Source organism: Lytechinus variegatus, chromosome 1 (genome assembly GCF_018143015.1).
Source record: "Lytechinus variegatus isolate NC3 chromosome 1, Lvar_3.0, whole genome shotgun sequence".
NCBI lineage: Eukaryota > Metazoa > Echinodermata > Echinoidea > Temnopleuroida > Toxopneustidae > Lytechinus > Lytechinus variegatus.
In genome coordinates this window covers 36187735-36209891 of record NC_054740.1, presented here as the reverse complement: position 1 = coordinate 36209891, position 22157 = coordinate 36187735, and the positions used below count along the sequence as shown (strand labels likewise).

Here is a 22157-nt window from a genome sequence, read left to right as displayed (position 1 = left end):
GAAAATAGGCCAATAGCATCGCGTTTCATTTTCGTCAACCCAACTAACTTGATTACACGCAAACTATCGTGAGTCCAGGGACGCTTGGCGCCAGATACTTCGTTCTGGTAAGTGAAATAAATCCCAAATTTCAAAGTCTTTTCTGATGAAACTGGAAGAATTATTGTACTCATGTTCTAAGAAGTATATTTTTTATTCGATATTTCACTCTGTGTGTCTTTGAGTTCTGCATCGACGCTTTTAGTTTACTTCGTATGGGCGCAACAAGATCGTTTACCAAATTGCAGCAATCATCATTTCGTAGTCCCAGTCGTTGCAGTATGTGTATGTATTGTTGGTTGAAGAACAAATCATGTTTCAACATTGTTCAAGATGTTTTGGCATTATTCTCAGTGGTTGTGTCGGAATTTGTGAATTGGAAGATATGCTTGGTTAAGAAGCTTAAGTAGAATTTGTTGATGTGTGTGAACATTGAATGTTGATTGTTTTTTTTTTTTGTCTTGACTTGACTCTTGATGTTTGTGTTAATTTAGAGGACGCGCCTTTTTACATGTAAGAATGAAGTTAATTTTTGCCTTTCCAATATTGCCACTGACTAAAAAGTTAGCCTGCTTGGCACTAATTTTGGCAGTCACATTGTGAAAGTTTGAAACATAGTGAATGTGCATTAAGCTGACATGTTTGTCATGTTTGTTTCACCACTCATGCTCACCCGTAATTATAGCACGTATAGTCATTGTCCCAGTTTACACACAGGAACTGTCTCGGGTTTTCAAAGATTTCTCCACACAAGAAATCTAGGAAAGTTCATTCACCTGTCAAGTGCCAACATCAGTTGATTGCGTTAGTTAATGTATTATGTAAACATATCAAGTTTCATAACATTCAGATTATTGGAGGACGGGAAGTCATAAGAAATAGACGGTGAACTGGGGGGAATTGAGGTCGCTGAATCTATTTTTTGGCACTCTCAATCCCGTAACTTCTGTCTTTGTCCCGCAGGGGTAAGTGAAAAAAAAACTGTCCTCATAAACAAGGACAATCTCAATTTATCAAGACATGATTTATCCTGGTTTATGAGGATATCCTTGTTTTCTGGGACAATTCCAATTTTTGGACCAGCGCCTCTAATGATAGTTTCTCTCGAAAATCAATTAACTGTCACAATAAAAGAAAAACGGTAAGACAAGAAAAGACAAATTTATTTTTAAGGGTTTTGTTGTGGCATCTGAAAGTAAGTTAGTGGGCAAGTCTAATCAAAGGTCGCCCTAGCCTAGAAGACTATATTTTATCTTTCGGGGGCAAGAAAGCCAAAATGTTGAATTTTAAAATTTCATTAAGAAAAGATTGATAATATGCAAAGTTATGGTAATTTAGGACATCTAATTTTCATAATTGGTAAAATAGACATTATGTATGGAACAATTATAAAAGCCTCATAGAAAATCAGAACAAAACTTGAGATTTAGTCATAGGCAGGACATGGACCCCCAACATCTTATTACTTTTTTTTGGGGGGGGGAGTGGTATTTAAATATACACATGTATGCAAATTAGATCTTGTCCAAGGATGGAATATCCCACACATAACATTTTGAGATTTTTTTTAATGTTATTTCTCGGAATACAATACTTGTATTGTTGCATTGCATCTCTAGGAAGTTCTAATTTTATGAATTCGTATTCAAATATTAAGTCTATACCAAAAAAAAAGTTTTTAAAAATATCTCTTACTTTTTATTGAAAAGTTAATTGAAAAAAGGTGAAGTATGGGACATTTGTACACAATGTAAATGGTAAATGGGGAAATGAATTTTTCAGATGGATGAAATTCCAGATTGCCCCAAAAAGTGATTTGCTCACCTTTTCTTTAATTTCTAAAGACTGATTTGTAATTGCAATAAATATTGATAAATGAAAATAATTGAATAAAAAATGATGAAAATGGAATAATATGAAAAAACAATAGAAATACATAAAATAATGAAACCATGAAAAAACAAGAAAAACTACAGTGAAATGGCTACCAGGTAATTTTCTTTTCAGCCATATCACATATATGTATGTCTCAATAGAACATTTTAAAAGAAAATTATTCAAATTTTTAAAATCATGGGGAAAATTGTGTACATCACCTATGGGGACAAAATGTGTCTTAAGTCAAGGCTCGACATTAGCGGTGGCCCAGGGCCAGCAGAAATTCACTTCGGGCTGCCATTATTGAAAAAATGTTAAGTTTTGGTGGCCTGAATTGGGCAGCCAATAATTTCCAAAGTAGCGCAATTTTTCTCCCGATTTTACACGCATTTATGAACTTTCTACAGTTCAAGTTGCAAACCAATTCATCATGCGCCCTTTTTGTTAATCTACACACAAATACACACACACAAAGATTGCATAGTCATGACAGTATGTAGGCCTACCGCTATAGCATACAGTAACTATTATCCAGCCAGCTGCACCGGCCGTCTGAGCTTTGCATGCATGTTGAAACCACTGCAGCTGATGTGCGCTAGCAGATTATTCAGACTCGGAGCTGCGATATGAAATGTTGCTGCTAAGAAATCTTCCACAGAACTTTGAATTTCTACGTCAAAGTCACATTTTACATCAATGAAATGCCCTTCTACAGTCCATATTACTAAAATCTGGTGTAACCTGATTATTTGCAAGCATTAAAAAGAGGAATTATGACCTCTTTTGACTCAAAAAGACCGATTTCAAAAATGCATTCAAAGCTGTGTCTTTTCTAGCCAAAAATAAAAGTTTCTCTTTCTTGTTTATAACTGACTTCTTAAACCACTCTTGAGGAAGTAAATACTTTGGGAAGGCATTTCATGATATGAAATGTGAATTTTTCCAGCATTTTGGCAAATATAGGGAAGGACTTTTCTCACACTGTTTTTTCCAGATACAACTTTTGCTGTTTTCTACGGTATTTTTTCTTTCATTTTTTTATGGTGATATTAAACCATTTATACCCCTTCCCATTGAATATGCCTGATTGAAGAATATATTTCTACTGAACAATAATATTTTCCCTCATTTTTTATTGATTTTGTTTTATTCATTTTTCTTTCATTTTTTTTTTTCTCTAAATTTTTTTTTCTGTTCTTTGCTTTTTTTCTTTCTTATGTTTTATTTCACTTATTTAATTATTTTTGTTTTCTTTTTTTTTAACTATTCTAAACATTATTGTCTGTTTCCCCCTTTTATGCATTGTTCTAATTTTGCAGCATATTATTCTGTGATTTTCTCCTGCTATAATATGCTGGAAAAGATCAAATAAACTGGATTTGGGGCCTGCATAGTTTTAGGATTCAAAAGCAAGAAAGGAAAAATCATTGTTTTGTACAACTATCTGAGTTGCTATGCACTACCGGTATTTATTTACTTTACCATTATGAGTGTGTGTCTATACGGAGGTTTTTTTAAAAGTGCACACAACATGAGAACAATACAATTCTTTTATTCTCTTTCAATCATTTCATATTTACAATGGTAGAACAATTTATATATTACCACGAATCAATTAGCAAAGTAAAATAACAGCAAACAAGATTTAAATACAAGATGTACAAAGTGAAAGTAATTTAGTGGTAGTGGCTGCAGAATTAATATTTCAGAAGTTTGTCTCATTCACTTTTAATTATGTTTTTCTATATATTTTTCGGGCCACCAAACTTTAATATCGGGCCACCAAAAAAAGCTATTTGAAGGTTTTGGTGGCCCGAACAGGCCACCACCAAAAAAAGTTAATGTGGAGCCTTGCATAAGTAACATGACATTAATTTGTTTAATTAGAGTCTGTAATTGTAGGATTTTGCCTTATGACATGAAACTTGCATTGGATATATACAAGAGTGTTGAGACTTTTATAACAATGAGAAACAAGTTGTCAAATGAAATTTTTTAGAGAATTCTCAACTTGAAAAATGTATAAAAAAAAAAAAATCTGCGTCTCATACGTAACAGCACTTGTTTTCTCTCTAAAAGGTCACAGTCATATGTCACAATTTTTACATGATTATTCTTCCAGACATCAACCATCATGATGGTATTAAATCTAATCAAAGTCATTTAACAGTACACAATTTTTCAGGTCCTGAAAGCCTCTGAAATGTCCCATGTGTAACATTCGCAAACTCTTGGCCTTGCCCTAATATGCAATGTCAATGAACAGATGAATGCTCAGAAGATGACAGATTATTTTTGCAATATTATTCTAGACACTATGGACTAAACTTTCCTTTCTCCAGAGTCCAACCTCCACCAATGTTTGATATAGTCTAGTTGCCTAATTTTAATTGCAATGCCAAAGTTCAATTTCAGCTTTCATCCCAATATTTCACAAAACCTTTATTTTAATTTGGACTTTATTGCCATTTATCTCTCCAATGATTTTACATCCCCACCCTTCATTTGGCAGTGTAGTGAGAGCCTCTGACTTGCAGCAGCCATTCGCATCTGCATTGTGGTCAAATCATGGCAAATAAGGAGTAGGAGTTGTAGTTGATCAGTGCGATTTAAATTGCCTTTTCTCTCCTTTTTTTTTGTTGTTAAAGCTTGCTTTATCATGTTTCTACGGGAATGAAAAGCTGTCACCAGCTTTGTCAAAATAAACGATAGTGAAAAGACTAATGACTTATGTCACAAACATGCTGGAAATGTGACATTTTCGTCATGGAGATACTGTATAATGGCCATTGTAGGGCATACAAAAATCATTTTACCTGCTATTTGAAACAAAAAAGTGAAGTGTTTGATACAGTCACAAAGCTAATGCCCTAAAGAAGTAGGTACTGTAGATTATTTTATTACATGTAAGACTCATTCAAGAAAAAGTACACCTGTGATCTGAACTTTTTGAATATTATAGCCCCAAAATATATTCTTTGCTTACTCATTGTGAAAACTTAATCATAAAAATGACAGTGTTTACTGTAACTGTCAACATTTTAACCCTCCTCTTTTCTTTCCTTCCCTTGATATTTTACTTTATTTGTCAATGTAAAATTTATTCTATCATTAGGATGGTGTGCTACCTCGGATAGATCAAGAAGTGACTTGCATCCATCTCCAAGGTACCTCTAATAGCATTCCCTTTGTTAGACCAGCACCTCCAAGTCTTGCAGGATGACTAGGTCCAAGGTCAGTAGGGTCATTCCCGTGACCTACCCTCCCGGATCCAAGGAGTTGACCCCTGACCTATCCAAGGATGAGATGGTTAGACGACTCAAAGTGAGTAGGCATTTCTCATCTTCTTTTTAGTCTTCTGTCATGTGAAAATTGAATTGTTTTGCTTTTGTGTTAATTACTCTTAATTGTTACAACTTATTAGAGATTTTTTTTTTTTTTAAGATTAAAAAAAATAACATGGATTGTCTTTACAAAAGCCTTGTACTTTTGAATGCTTGTACCTATTAAAATGACATAATTCAATTGTTCACATCTATTTGTTAGGTTCCCGTATCATTGTACATGCTATTGCTTGATGACAGTTCTGAAATTGAGAATCCAAATTCCAAATTTTAGACATATAGGTTTTCCAATGAAATGGAAGGGATGTGTTGCAAATTTTGAAATGATATTGGATGGTCTTGAGTTGGATATGAGGAAACGATTTAAAGAGAGTGCCTTGAAAAATATGGTCATTCAATATTATTTGAATATGTTGAGCAATCACATGATCATACATTGACCAATAACAATCATATTAGCAGAGCAACATATTCATTTATCATCTAACATTGTTTGATGACAGAATCACCATCTAGACATAGATTCATTTTTTTTTTCATAGACATCTGCAACAGATCTCTATAATATGTTTGCCTCTAAAAACCCTCCATGTAAATAACAATTCAATATTGTAAATTTGTAACATGTGAATTAGAATGATTTAGATTGTTTCATGTTGAAAATGCCTTAGAAAATTTGTGATAAATGTGAATTCAATGGTAAATGTGATTTTTTTTAACTTGAATATGTAATTTATGTGGTTGTACAGATGTTGGCCAGGGTGTTCCAAGACATGGAACAGGAAGAGGACACCACCCCGTATGAGCCCCTAGCCCTCCACCTCTTGGAACCCTTTCTCTTCAAGCATTCTAGCAAGGATGTACGGCTTCTTGTGGGTTGTTGTCTTGCGGATGTCTTCAGGATATTTGCTCCTGAGGCACCTTACAGGACCGGCGAGCAGCTCAAGGTATTGACATTCATTGCCAAGCTACTTTTTAGCCAGACTGAATGGCTTGAGGAAACTGTATGAGTTGAAATGTTTTTAAATATCTCATTTGCCCAAAATTCTGGAAATATATGAAATTGATTTTACAGAACTTGATGTATTGCTTTATTTGAACAGGCAAGTATTGTGGATAAAATGTATTCAGCCATTAACTGCATATGACATGAGTAAATCTTGATATTTCAAGCATTTGAGCATTTAATAATTTCTTTTCATACCCCCATACTGGGCCTCATTGAATTATAATGAAGTCTATGTTTCTATCCTTTTTCTTTTGTGCTTGCTTACCTTCCAGTTGATATTCCAATTCCTGAACAAGCAGCTTTGGGGTCTAGAGAATGTTGATGGCCCCTCCTGGAAGAGATACTTCTACCTCCTGGAGAACCTAGCTATGGTGAAGTCATTCAATATCTGCATGGAGCTGGAAGATTCTGCAGAGATCTTCGTCGAGCTCTTCACCATCTTCTTCAGTATCATCAAGTAGGTTACTCCTTCAAAGGGCTTTCATAGAAATTTGTATCAATAACAAAGGCTTAAAAAACTGTGGATGCGATATATGTTTAAAAAAAACACCCCTTCCCATCAGCCTAAGTGTTTGCAAATATATTTGGATTTACTGAGATGGGAATGATAGATATTAGGTATATTGAATTGCTGATATGTTTTATGAAACTGTTAATAATGTCTACCCCACTTAATCCTATTTTTGAAGGAAGAGCCTTTTAATTTTGTTATTAGAGAGTCTGTATTGTAGGTTTAGGTCATCTCTGAAAAGCAACCATCTTTACCATCTTCTTAATGTTCCTGCAGTGAGAAGCATACCCCAAAGGTCCGCACCTTCATGTTGGATGTGATGTGTCCTCTGATCAGTGAGAATGATGTGGTTCCTCAGGAACTCCTGGAGGTGATCTTGTCCAATCTCCTAGATTCCAAGCAGCTACTGCATCCTCAAGCTCATGAGTTGGCCAAGGATTTAGTCAAGAGAACCTCTACCAGCATTGAACCTTCTATCCAAGCGGTAAGTCCTCCATGTGCAGATTCTTACTTGTGTCTTCGTCTTTTCTTGTCTTGTTTCAGCAGACCAACCAGGTTCAGCCAACTTTGTTGAGTTACTAAGTTTCCTGTTGAAATTTAGTACTCTTCACCCTTAAAAAAAAATTGCACTCTTTGTGAGTCTAATGAAAATGTATGATATCCGAAGCAGTGTTGTAGCCTAAGAAGTAAAGAGGAAAAACCTTTAAAAGATGAATTTACATGATCAGTCAGATAGAGATGTATACAAAGGCATGATATTACAAACCATGATACGTTTTCATCAATTGTGTGTGTTAGGAAATCTGGAAAATTCACAGCAATGAGATCCTTATTTTTCATATTTTTAATGAAACGAAGGAAAAAATTTAAAAAATGGGACAAGCAGTGTCTAGTTTCTTAAGTTAACATTAAATTTATTAACATGCTCAATCCTTTGAATTGTTGCAACTTTTTAGTAATTGCAGTAAATATGTGTGAAATATATATATGTAATTTACTACTTGTTGGTACCTTCTATTGCTTTGTATCATGAAAGATTTTTATTTGATTTGAATTTATTTAAACTTAGGGAATTTATTTAACATATTTCTCAAGTCCCATAACATGAACAAATATCAAACACTGTAATAGTAAATTCATGAGAAATGACCTGAACATGTGTAGCAATGAGAGTTGATAAGCAAGTTGAAATTAGGGAAGACATAATAAAATTACGTTTAAATATATATGTATTTTATAAAATTTTGGATTCTGTGTTGATCTCATTGATATTTTTTCTCTCTCTCATAGTTCTTCAATAATGTGATGATCCTTGGTAGGAGCTCAACCAGTGACCTTGCGAGTCATTCCTATGAGCTAGTCTATCAGCTTCATACCATCTCAAGTAACCTTCTCTTGGCAGTCCTACCACAGCTGGAATTCAAACTTAAGGTATGTTCTTGGTCTTTTATTACAAAGTGTTGGGATTTTTCTGATCGATCTCAAATGTGGAAATTGGTAATAATTTTATTTAAGGTGATGATTTAAACTGTAGGCCTACTGTTTACATAACGAAGTATGCTGAATTTCTGATCGGTCAAATTAATGACCCAAGTATTAATTTATATCATATTCAGAAAATACATGTATTTTGATTGGACAACATTGATCATGCATTCTTAACCATGGTAGTGCCATAAAGAAAAGTGGCTTCACACCCTAAAGTACTTTAACTATTGTGGACTATCTTTCAGTTTTCTGACAGATTTTGACAATTTCTGTGTTCAGTGATGTATTGTAACTTCTGCAAGTGATAGCCGTAGTCTGTAAACCGAACATTGCATATGATTATAATAACTATATTTTTCCTTACTTGATGTATATTTATTGTATCTACTTTCAGAGCAATGATGAGCGAGAGAGACTGGCAGTAACCAAGCTTCTTGGACGAATGTTTTCAGACAGAGATTCAGATTTAGCAACTCAGAATAAACCACTCTGGAGCTGTTTCTTAGGAAGGTATGTTTCCACATATTTTGATACGTTCTTCATTGTGTATTTGATATGTTTTCAATGACATTATATTCAACTATGTATAATATGTTCTCTGTTACCTCTCTTTCAGTTCTCTCTTTTTTTCTAAAAGCTTCTCTATTATCCAATGTCTATTTACTTGATGTTCATGCAATAAAAATATTAGCATGGCTCTGATAAAGTAAACTTCTTCAACAAACACAATTTTTTGAAGAATTACCAAGCAAATAACACATTATTTTAATGCTGAAAACTCTGTGAATAATGTAAAATTCATCAATAAACCCAGAATTGTAAGAAAACAATAAATGCATCATACAAGGAGTGTTGTGCAAATACAACCAACAGATTGATGTTTATGCATCAAATATGAAATCATGCAAGAGAGAGGTGATAACTAAAACCCCTGAAGACTCATTATTCTCACCAAATCGTTATTCTCACCAAATGTTGTTTCAGCCAAGACTTAATACCTTATCATTCAATTATTGTTTATTAATCTACCAGGTTCAGTGACATCAGTGTGCCAATACGGATGGAATGTGTCAAGTTTGTTCCCCAGTTTGTGGTCCATCACCCCTACCTGGTCACTGATCTGGCAGGTAAGATTGATTAACTGTAATATTGCATTGAAAGATTTATTTTTACAAGTTCATTTCAATTCTCAAGAAGACACTGTCTGTGATATGAATAGGTATATCAGTTTTCACCCCCCCCCCCAAAAAAAAAAGAAATAAACTTATTATGAAATAAGTAAATGAATAATCAAAATAATGATGCTTAAAAATTTAAATGAAAAATTATTCATAATGAATAATTAAAAAAGATAAATAAAGCAATGAAAAAATATACATGTAGGGGAGAGTGGGCTAAATAAGGCCACCTTTTCCATTCATGTCTTTTTAATGCATACCCGCAGAAATGTGTTTGGATGACTAATATTAGGTCTATGGCAGACCTACATTATCCATTAGAATAACGAGAACTAATCAATCTCTGTTGCATATTAATGAGCATTAAACATTGTTGTCAGGTGGCCTTATTTGCCCCATCAAAGTGGGTAAATGAGGCCCCTTGATTAAAAAGTATTTTGTGTCGCTATATTCAAAGTAAAAATAGTTCAGTTGGTTTGATACAATCACAGAACATTTACTAGTAACAATCACAGGATTAAATTTTAATTCTCCTAAAGGCCTCATTTAATGATTCATTTATCAATCTTATCTAAAATGATGAAAAATATCATTGTTGCATTGTGTTTTCAATTTTCAAAGTTATACTATCATGTTTCTACATGTTCTATTGAAAATGAACACTTTTGGTGTACATAAGCAAGTGTGGACATGTCTACACTGCATTTTACTGTTTTATCAGATGTAACCAATAATCATACGGTGCTAATTATGTATTAATCCAGGGGCCTCATTTACCCCATCGGACATGTTAAGTTCATAGGCCTCCAGTCAGAAAAAAAGAGGGAAAGTGGTGAAATTTACTACAGTTCTGCAGGCTCAATAATACCTTACACAAGTAAACTAAGATAAAAAGTTAATACACATTACTGGTTATACCCCCATCTCACTAGATGGCGATTCCGCTGCGATCGTCAAAAATCGACAAAGCGTGGTATATCGTAGCTTGAACGTGACTTGATCTTTTCAATCTTCTCCGTCGTACCTTGATCTTTTCTGAAGCGGCAAGGATCGCCACCATCTTCCTGGTCGCCACAAAATTTTGAACATGTTCAAAACTTACGTAGCGAGATCGCGGAGGTGCTAAAGCGCATCATAATCGAGTCAAGAGCGTATTACAAACGACATATTCGTAGCTGTAACGAAGCTCCAACGCACAAAGCGTAGTAGAAGCGCATTAAAAGCGGCACCAATCGCCCGTGTTTTTCAGGCCCGTTCCCAAGACAATTCTGCTACGCTGCTTCCGTTTACGAGGCGACTGCCTTGCGCTCGACACGCTTCACACCGTTTCCACCACGACGCTTTCCCTTTGGGTGGCATGTGGCACACGTTCTCAGCCCGCTGCAGGCATTCGCGTTGCGCTTTTGCTGCGCCGCTGATGACTGGCCAGCGATTGAGCAGCGACCGTCTGCGCTGCTATGAAACAACGTGCCGATGGTAGCGGATTATCACATTTTCAACAGAAAAGGGAAGCTGCCCAATCTGTTATGCCGGCGGTCCAAGAGGAAGCGAACAAGAGGTTATGGTGGTGGTAGAGGAGGAGGAGGAAGAGGAGGAGGTATAGTAGGAGGATGAAAATCTAACTGCTGAGCCAGCTTGAAAGAGAGAAAAAAAAGACGCTCGCATGTCTTGATGACGAAATGGGTTACCTCCGCAAAAATATATAAATTGAATATGTTTTAAAAATAGAATGAATTCTAACTACAGTGACAGTAAACAATATTAAAATTTTAATGATTCGATCACTGATGTATTGATTGGGAAAGCACACTTTATGGGGATTCTGGCATTGTGCCCCCCCCCCCCTCCCCTAATGAGTGCTCTCACATCAGTAGACTACTTGAAAGCAAATTTGAAAGGAATTTACCTAACAATTTTGAGTGACAAACTTTTTGGGAAAAAATTAACAAAATATAATAATTTTTATGCTCTTTTATGAATTTCTGGATGCATCCCTCATATTAACTATTAGGCTCATCGACATCTTTTGAGTGAAATTTTAATATATATTGTATATTATGACTTAAGTGACAGCCAGGATCGGACCCAGTATCTTTTTGGCCTCCTTCTACTGTCCTCGTATTCAACTTCTAACTGAAGTTGTTGTATAATGTTAAGATGTATAAGTCCAACCAAATTCTGGACATCCATCTTGGTCGGAGGTTGGCAATCGACTGAAAAATGTCTCATGTGCCGCGATCAATATGCCGATTGCTTGAAATCGTTTCAAGAGCCCATCATGAACGTAACACAATCGTTCCATTCGTAGCACCACCGTACCGAGGTCCTAATTAGCGTATGGGCCTCGTTGTACGGTCGCTTTGATCGCAGAAGCAGCGCATCACATCTGCCTCAAATCGTGGCAAGAGAGTGGCAGCGTCGTACTACCAGCGTATTACCATCGCCTTCAGCGCAGGTCCGTCGCAGTGAAGTTGTAGTGCAATCGCCTCGCAGGCTAAAAATAGAATTCGAGGACGATTCTGCTACGCTTTGCGGGATTTAGACAGATCGCCATGGTCGCCATGGTCGCCATGATCGCCATCCTAGTGAGATGGGGGCCTTAGGTACAGGCCTCGCCTCTCTAAAGTGGCAATGATACTTACAAAGTTTTGATTTTGAGGTGGTGCTGGGTTTGTGCTCCTCCTGGCCATGTGCACTGGGCTGTGAGATGTTCTCTATGTTCAAAATCTGTCATGTCTGTGCTTAGGAACCATCTCAAATACTACACAAACAGTAATCCATTTGACCATACCATTATCGAGCAGCGAACTAAAAACTAACAGGTGACCTTATTTACACCACTCTCCCCTAGAAATAAAAATATGTTAGGAAAGGAAATAATTGATTCTTGGTAATTTTCAGACCAACTGGTTATTTTTATTTAATAGTAATATACCTGGAAGATGCCATATCATTTATCTGTTTGCATTACAAATATTATTGGCAGCTGAAATTCACAAATCAAGACAATGGAAGTGGAGATTAGGACAAGTTTTATCAATTTTTAACCCTTGTGTTTTATGTATCTTTCTCCAGATATGTTACCATAAAACTTATCAATATGAATTTACATGAATATTATAAGGGGCTAGTAGAAATTGCCAATATTTTCAAACCAGGATTGAAGGATTGTTTGAAAAGAAAATTCATGTCACAAAAATCTTCCTTTTTTCCAGATCGTCTACGGGAGAGAGCCCATGACACAGATGAGGGGGTGAGGCAAGAAGTTGTAACAGCCATTGTTGCTGCAGCTAAAAGAGATATCAACAACTTGAAGGATGATCTTCTGACCTTGGTCAAAGAAAGAACATTGGATAAAAAGGTGAGACATAACTTATATTAAACATGATACATTTCATTTATTGTGTAAAACAATCAATTTATTGTCATGTTATTTCTAAGCAGTTTATTATTACTCAAAATGTTGTTTACATCATTATGTTCGTAGAATCACATAGGATGAGTGTTGGATGTCTCTTTTAATGAGATTTGTTATTAAATTCTTATTGTAGACTTGCAGTAGGAACTAAAGTTAAAACATTGATGAAAGCCCTACACAGGGCAATGAATTGGGATTGTCCTTCCTACACTTGTTATCAATCACAAATTCTTAATTTTTTCCTTTCAATGTACAGTGGCGTATTCGGAAGGAAGCTGTCCTCGGCCTCGGTCATATCTTCAAGAAGTGGTACCACTCTACTGATACTTCAGCTGCTGAGAAACAACAGTTACTATGGATAAGAGACAAAGTGCTTCATATGTATTATCAACCTAATATTGAAGACAGGTAGTTTTATACACAACTTGAATGGGATTACTAAACTAACTTTCTCCATAGAGGGAAACAGAATATTAGGATAAGATGTATGTGTGTGGTGTGACTGTATACACTCAGAATGTCATGAATTTATTTTTTTTCCATGAGATCATTATCTTAAAAAAGATCATTTGGTGGCAAGGTCAGGATGGGTTGATAGCTAGCTAGCTAAATGGATAGAGAGATAGACAGACAGATTACAATGTCATATCATAAAGTCCAACATATATCATGTTCCTTTTTCTGTTTTGCAAATGACAGGTAAAGAATTCAAGATAATGATCGATGATTGTAGAAATCCTAATTTAGTATATATATATATATATATATATATATATATATATATATATATATAATAAAGTGATAACTATCTCCTTGTCATATCCTTGATCTTTTAAAAATCATCTTTTCCCCCCAGTTATCAGTTATGTTTACTTTAATCTGATCTCTCGTCTAATTTGACCTTTGACCTCCAGGTTACTAGTTGAAAGGATCTTCACCATGACCCTTGTACCTTACACCATGGAAGTCAAAGATAGAATGAAGCGTCTCTATAGACTATTTGCTTCTGTTGATGAGAATTCTTGCAAGTAAGTATCCATTCAGGCGACCGCACACCTTGCGATTGGTCTGCGGCTCAATTTTGGAATAAAACCTAGTAGAATTTGGAATATCTTATTGTCTATATCTACACCTATATCTATGTTCAAATCTGTGACTATGCTATCATCCTTCTTAGGATAAAAGCAAATTTGATATCTAGTCATAATGACGTCATAGCAGTCGTATATTTGGCTAATTTGGCCTTTACTCCAAAATAAAGGCTTACAATCTTACAAAAGGGTTATATTATTATTCTATCAATTATTTTTAACCTCAAGTAAAATGATATGTTCCATTCACATTTTCAGAAAATGAGCAAAATGCGATTTGTTCCAGAATCGGATCGCGAACAGTCTTAAGGTGTGCGGTGGCCATTATACTCAGTATTCCCATAGTACTTTTTGTTGATGTGAATGCTTTTTTTTAAAAACTTTTAATTAAGGTATGGTCCGGGCTGAAAATATTTAGATCTAAATGAATAGAGTTAAATTTATCGAGCAAAATGCTGAAAATTTCATCAAAATCAACCTAGTTATTGAATTTTAAAGTTTATCAATACTTTGTGAAAACAGTTATATGCACATCGTCATGAATATTCATTTGGTGGGCTGATGATGTCACATCCACACTTTCCTATTTCTTTTGTTATTGCATGAAATCATAAATGTTTCATTTTTTCATACATGCATAATGATGTGCCTCCATTATGATGAAATAAGTTGCAGCAATAAATATCTAATGCACTTAATCAGTTGTCAATCCGATTGAATAAACCTAATTTCATATAATGAAATACAAAAGAACAAGTGGGGATATGACATCAGCTCACCTAATGAATATTCATGAAGACATGCCTAGAACAGAACAATATAAAATCTTTAAAATTCAAAAACTTTGTTTGTTATCTGATTTTGATCAAATTTTCAGCATTTCACTCAGTAAATTTTACTCTATATATTGACATATAATTATTTCTAGCCTGGACCATTCCTTTAAAAACAATTTATGTGAAAAATCTTGAGAGTGGAAATATTCACTTATTATTTCCAGATAATATTCAGATTTTTGATGAATATAAATCAAAGTCAAACTTTGATGGATTTTGTTTTGTTTTGGGTATTTTTTTTTTCAATTCTGTATTTCCAGGAAAACTGATAAAATGAATACAAAGATTTTGTTTTGATCAATCAAAATTTTTGAATAATGATTAATTCAAAGTTCTACAATTTCTTTTTATTGGGTGTTATTTTCTTCTTTTTTTTTAAATCTAACAAGATTATAAATACTGTTCTGTATCAGAACTTACTCAATTGTTCACATGGCTTTTTCATATATTTTTAGAATAATCATACAAGAACGTATTCAGTGTCATGGGGACTCAAATGAATCTAAAAACAGATTTATTATGTGTATTCTTGTCATCAATACCATCTCCTTTCAGGACGATCATTGAGATGATGAAATGTCAACACTATGTCCGTCAGCATGTAAGGGATCTCATGGAAACCTTCAACATTGAAGATGAAGAGGAGAGGAAGAAGGCTACTGTGCCCAAAATTGCTGCAATTGCAAGTAAGCAAAATATATTGATTTGAAAATTATGTATACAATACCCCTGTTGGCTTTTATAAGAGTGAAGTGATTAAAGGTAAATGCCATTTGTGGTGACGATATCAAAATGAGTTCGTCCAGAATCCAATGAAATGACCACCAAAGTGTCTGTTTGTATAAATAAAAAATATGTGCTAAAAGATTCTGGGAAAAATTGTGTAATTGCTGAGAAATTAGCAAATAAGCACAGGATTCGGGTCAAGCGTCAGGCCAACATTCAAAGCAATAATAATAATACACTGTCCCATGTGCGCTTATCTGTGTTGGTGATCTTCAGTGTGAACATTTTTCAGCGTAGATTTCAAGTTTTCACAAAGTTCAATTTATGTAACTGTACCAGATCTAGATCCTTGATGATATACTAACAATTAAGCCTGGTTTTACAGACTTTCTCATGAAATCAGTGTTTACTGTAACTACTGGCATTTCTCTTTAAATCCTGATGCACTGGTCACCATGAAATGAAATGAATTTCATTAATGTTTTATTCATGAAGCATTTTGTTTTATATATTTTTACTGATGTGTTTGCTCTGAGCCAATCAAATGCAAGGATTTCTGTAGCTTACTACAAATAGTCGGTAAAGTGCTCCCATGTTTTAAATATTTTTGAGCTAAAGAATTGCACATATTCTTCTGAGAATTTGATTAATCACTAATTCGTATTCCACTGAAAAGCAGTTATTAAAGCATGTGTATAGCTTTGGTAAAGGGTCAATAATGTGATTGATAATCGAATATCATCTAATATGACAGTCTTACTGAAGCGTAGAGACCGTTAGATATTTTTCCAACTGCACTTTTCTGAGAAAGTTTCAAATATTCAAATCTTGGATATATAGCGCCCTCTCTCGGCGATGCTTGTTTTAAATTTTTAAAAACACTTATCTTATAAATTTAATGATTAGATATCCAAAAGTTACAGACAAAGAACATATCTTGAAAGTTTCAGCCCATTCCATGATTTGGAATAGGATTTAATGAAAGACAAAAACACACAGATATTTTAATTTGATCGGGTGACCCGATCAAGTTAAATTTCCATGTAAAATCGCAAAATTTATCCTGTAAAACACATTTTCATTTCATATCCTCCACATCATAACTGTTATAGGGCATATCCATTCATATTAGCTAGCAATGAATTGGAATAGTGATAGGTGCATTTTGTTGGATTTACCAAAACTATACACAAGCTTTAAAGGCAAATGTTGGTAGTACAGATTGATGATTAAATCTTGAAAGCATCATCGATTTGCTTTGTTTTTACTACAATTAATATGGTGATATGCATCCATACAAGAATGTTTAGAAAATGAAGAAAAAATTGAAAAATGCAGAGAGTAATCTTTATTGTTTAGAGCAAACATCTCGATTACATGTATACAGAAAGTAAGACATTGATATACAGGAGGAAATCAATATATTAATATGTTTATTTATTGCTTTAGAAATGCTGCCAGAGCCAGGCAAAGCACAGGAGCATGTCAGGCGAATGGTAGATGAGTTTGCAGTAGACAAGAGAACAAGGTCTTATATGCTGCAGGTCATAAGTCCCAAAGCTCTCTGCAAGAAGGCCATTCAAGGAGTGGTAAGTTGTGTTGTGATAGCTTGATTTAAATAAGTCATTGACTTGGTGGATGGATGAATGACGTTATATTGAGTGACCAAATTAACAAACAATCTCAAAAGTGTAAGAATGAATGATTGCATCAATTAATTTATGAATGAATGCCTGAATTAAATGAATCATTAACTAAATGCACCTAAGAAAATTAACATCTGTAATAACAATGATCATAACCTGCTCAATCCTACCTTTCTCTAGATTGATTAATGTCTTGCAGTATCATAGATCTGAATGTTATTTCCTAAACAAGGGAGTCATTCAGTGTTTCATTAGTTCCATTCTTGCATTTAACTGACCTTCCTTATTCCTGCTTGTTCCAAAACAAGGGAGTTAGTCAGTGTTTCATTAGTTCCATTCTTGCATTTAACTTATCTTCCTTATTCCTGCTTGAATTCCATCTCTCCAGGGAGAAGTAATGAAGAAATTTGGCAACCCCAAGAACCCATCCCCTCTGTATGAGACTATGAAGACCTTGATGGAACGCATCGCCCCTCTGCTCATCGACTCTGCTGCCATTGAGGAGGTGGTGAAGCTGGTCGCAGCCCAGGCTAACGGGACGGCAGATGAGGTTGAAGGGGTACCGGAGAGGGTTGTGGAGGAGAGGGGACTCAAACTTATCCAGGTTAGATTTATGAATAATAGCAATTGTGTATCGTTGCAGCATGTGTGTTTGTGAGATTTGATATCTGAGGTGTTACATATTCGAAGGCAATATCTTGAGCATTAGATTGAATAATGGAAGTGTATATATTCCCAGGTGCAACTTTAGAAAATATGCCAGTCATCTTGATTGAAATTGTTTCACCATTCCTTTTGCAGCTTACATTATGTGACAGATTCATCTTTGTATTATTTATACATCAGAATTTTCAGAACAGTTTATATCAAATTCTTATTTTCACATTATCATTTGCTCTTTCGTTGAATCGATTTAAATTCAACATGTAATTCGTTGTCCATGCTGTTCACTTCTCACTGCCCATCTTAACCCTGAATATAGATCCTGGCGCTTGTGTATCCCCGGGGTTTCAGTACCAAGGAGTGTTATGAGAAGCTAATCCACATGCTCCAGATGGGAGAGGATAATGTATCAGATGTGGCCCTGCAGGTACTGACCCAGACAGGCCATGACATGCAGGCAGACTTCCCCGATATCGCAGGGTAAGTCAGAAATGATAATTGTACGATTGTGGGTCCAATTTCTGGACACAAGCAGTGATAAACAACATCATTTGGTTGAGTGGTTTCGGCACCCGATTTCACCATGAAAGTACAGGGTTCGATTCCTGGCACTGCCCTTGACCAAGACATTTTGTTCTACATTGCTCTTTTATCTTGCATCAATTTATCTTGCATTAATTGAGAGCAGTGTTGGCTCAGTCGGTAACGCGTCTGCCCGTCGAACCAAAGATCGTGGGTTCGAGTCCACCCCGGGCGGATGACAGAAGCCAGTGCGTTGTGTGTAAACGTCTCTCCCATGTTTCATAGATGCAGGCTATGTTACAATGGAAAACACTCCGTCCCTCAGATAGGACGTTAAATGGAGGCCCCGTGTAGAGGAGAGTCACCACCTTTGCATGTTAAGAACCCACTGCACTATTCGTATAAGAGTAGGGGGTAACCCCGGTGTAGTGGTCCACCTGCACTCACCCAATCAGTTATATTGGGAGGAGAGACCTGCAGGTCATAGTGATTCAGTTCGCTTTTCGCCTCCCAGGCACAAGGTGATGCCTAACAAATAATAATAAAAATAAATGGAAATGCTGTATGCGTTATTGATACCAACGTGTGCACATGTAAAAAAAAAATGATGATGATTGATGATAGTGGTGTTTCTAATGTTGATAATGATCTTGTGAAAGACCTTGTTCGAGGAAAGTAACACAGACCCCAATAATTCTGATCGTATCATTCAATTTTTTTCTTCAGAGGTTTGGTAAAAATTCTTGTCCTCCTAGCCAAGAATGGCACACCGGTACAAGCCAAGAGGGCTATCAAATGTCTGGATGTGGCTGTCTCCAACAAGAAAGCCATCTTTGTTGATCTATTTCAGGTAAGTATAAGTGATGGAAATTGATTATTAATTTTGGAGTTATGTGGAAAATAGATTTATTTGATTAATACTCTTCATATATGATTGGGGAAAATGAGACTTGACTGAAACATTGCCTCTCTTTTTAAGTGATAAAATGCATATTCTAAACCTTAAAAACTATCATTATTACTATAAAAACTTATTATTATACAACTCTTGCAAATTTGCTATTAATGTTTCTTCTTTACTATGTGGAGCATTGTGGCCCAGTGGATTAGTCTCCGGACTTTGAAACAGAGGGTCGTGGGTTCGAATCCCAGCCATGGCGTAATTTTAAGAAATTTATCCACTTTGTGCTGCACTCTACCCAGGAGAAGTGAATGGGTACCTGGCAGGAATTTATATGCGTGTGCGCTGTAATCTTAGTAATTATGGCTGCCAAGCTACAGCTGGGGTAATAATATCCAAGTCCTTTGGAAGCGCATCGCGACATTATTCATAATTGTGATATGCGCTATGCAAGAACTGTGTTGATCTCTTATTTTTATTATTATTTGTAAGATCAACCTTTACTTTGTTTTAAGTTTCATTTTATGGCACCCAAAGACATTGTCCATGATGTTACAATCGCATTAAATCAATCTTGCTTCTTCCTTCAACCTTCAATGTATTTCACAGAGTGTGTGCAAGAATATCAGTTTGGACCATGAGAGCCACCTGACTGCCCTGATGACTGTTGGTCAATTGGCCAGACTGGCACCAGACCTGTTCAGCCAACCCATGAAGGTTCTAGTTGCCAACACAGTGGTCAAGGGATTCCTCATGCAAGACCAGACGGAGGCCACGCCCACCAAGGGGATCTGGTGCCATGACAACATGGTTACGGAGGAAACGCAGGCAAAGGTAGGTATGAACAACACAATGAATGTGTGAAAATGAAGGATTCTTTTCTTGTGGAGCTGCGTGCTACTTGACATCAGTAGATGTATGGATGGATGCATCTGATGTAAAGATCTGCATCAAAGTGAAAAATTTCTGCTTTAGTCAATCTTGTTCAAAAGATTATGTTTACATTACAATTTTCATGACAATAAAATTGAACAATTGCGATGAATAAAATTCCTTCCTCCATGGTGATGTGACAAAATGTTCTTGCTTCAATTGAAGCGCTGTATATCCAATTTACATTTATATGTGATTATTTTTCTTGTTCTGTTACACATTATGATAATAATATAGCTAAGCTTACAGGCAACTATCATCATGCACCATTGTCTCAAAGAGGAAGTAAAAAAAAAAGTGATAATTCTTAATATGTATAACCATCTGTTTGTATATGTCTTCCACCAGATTCGATGTATCAAACTTCTAGTACATTGGTTGGAGGGTCTGAAAAGCAATCAGAATGGTTCAGCAACATCCACCATTAGACTACTCACAACTATGATCAAGAACGAAGGAGATCTTATGGAGAGAAAGAAAACAAGGTAGGTGTTGTGTTTGCGTAGGGAGTTAATTGAGGGTGCAGATGGTTGATGGTTGCAGCGATACGACGACAAGGACGATGATGATTGATGATGATGATGATTGATTGATTGATTGATAATAATGATGGTGGTGGTGATGGTGGTGGTGGTGGTGGTGATGGTGATGATGATAGTGATGATGGTGATGGTGGTGGTGGTGGTGGTGGTGATGATGTACATTAGATGATGATGATTGATGAGCTTCCTGTTGGATTCCTGCTAGAAACACACAACTCTGACTTTTGACAAGGTGCCCAAATCAACATATTTCCTTCCTTATGAAAGATGAATAAAACTCTTCCAATCCCTCTCTTCTTTTCTTCCAGTAAATCCAGTATGTCACGCTTACGCCTTGCAGCAGGATGTGCTATTCTCAAGTTAGCTCGTATCACCTCCTACGTAGAACTCATCACCCTAGAACAGTTCCAAACATTAGCTCTTCTTATCAACGTAAGTAATTGTATCATGTGGAATTAGCATTGTTTAATGCTAAATGGTTCAGTCAAGTTGGTCCCTATTGTCTAATCTGTAAAAAATTAAATATTGTATAATTCAAAAAATAAAAACAAATGAAATAGTGAGGGACATCATTGTCTGTATCATTTGCATATCACTGTTTTGTGGAAAATGAGCGAAGCTTTGTAATTTCATAAATTTCTTATTTTACATTTGAATTTGATGAAATTTTCAGTGTCACGCTAGTTTGGTTTTTCTCTATTTATTCAAATCAACTTTTTTCTGGGGTAGACTTTACCTTTAGTAATAAGGGACCTGTTACCCTGTTTTGAAAAGACTGTCAGAATTGATGTCAGGCATCCTGAAATCTGTTAATTAGATGTTGGCTGGCAATAAAAATGAAACAAATGATAAAACTGAGAACTATTGATGTTTTATAATAATCTTATCATAATTTATCACAATTAATATTGATAAATGAAACATATTTGTAAAGCTTTGATCTGTTCAAGATGATGCTCGCATTTCTAAAAAACTTAAAAACAAATTTACATCTCAGGATGAATGTTACCAAGTGAGGGAGCAGTTTGCCATGAAGCTAAACAGAGGTCTGATCAACCTAAGACTACCTCTCATGTACCTAAGCATCTTCTCTCTATGTGCCAAAGACCCAGTCCAAGAAAGTAAGACCAGGGCTTCCCAGTATATCATCAGGAACATTGCCACACGTAGAGAGTACCTCAAGAGCCATACCCTCACTGCCAGTAAGTTCAGAACCTGCTACCAGAGATGGTTCTAATATCTCTTTCATCACCCAATATTATTGTAATCAGTGTACTTTGTAATCTTTCTAGATTTGTGCAGAGTAATGAATGCCTTCAACATCAAAGTTATTTCAGAAGTTACAGAACCCCTTTACATATGTAAAGTTAAAAAAAAGAATATATATTTTCTGTAGAAGTGGAAGTTGTAGAAGTCTCTCAGTAATAATTGA

At 35.5% G+C, this 22157-nt stretch overlaps 1 protein-coding gene across 1 annotated transcript in view; it reads left to right on the top strand.

Annotated features, from left to right (window-relative positions):
- The window catches only part of LOC121412946 (sister chromatid cohesion protein PDS5 homolog A-B-like), a 33072-nt gene continuing 10915 nt past the window's right edge, over positions 1-22157 (top strand). Inside the window, exons 1-20 of the mRNA XM_041605710.1 lie at positions 1-107; positions 5033-5241; positions 6011-6208; positions 6543-6727; positions 7058-7265; positions 8072-8212; positions 8664-8779; positions 9302-9396; positions 12663-12808; positions 13122-13273; positions 13780-13893; positions 15348-15478; positions 16968-17107; positions 17553-17768; positions 18147-18307; positions 19076-19199; positions 19860-20084; positions 20532-20668; positions 21034-21157; positions 21723-21927. Coding sequence (XP_041461644.1) covers positions 5137-5241; positions 6011-6208; positions 6543-6727; positions 7058-7265; positions 8072-8212; positions 8664-8779; positions 9302-9396; positions 12663-12808; positions 13122-13273; positions 13780-13893; positions 15348-15478; positions 16968-17107; positions 17553-17768; positions 18147-18307; positions 19076-19199; positions 19860-20084; positions 20532-20668; positions 21034-21157; positions 21723-21927 — 2923 coding nt within the window. The 5' untranslated portion in view covers positions 1-107; positions 5033-5136. The remainder of the gene's footprint in view (positions 108-5032; positions 5242-6010; positions 6209-6542; positions 6728-7057; positions 7266-8071; positions 8213-8663; positions 8780-9301; positions 9397-12662; positions 12809-13121; positions 13274-13779; positions 13894-15347; positions 15479-16967; positions 17108-17552; positions 17769-18146; positions 18308-19075; positions 19200-19859; positions 20085-20531; positions 20669-21033; positions 21158-21722; positions 21928-22157) is intronic.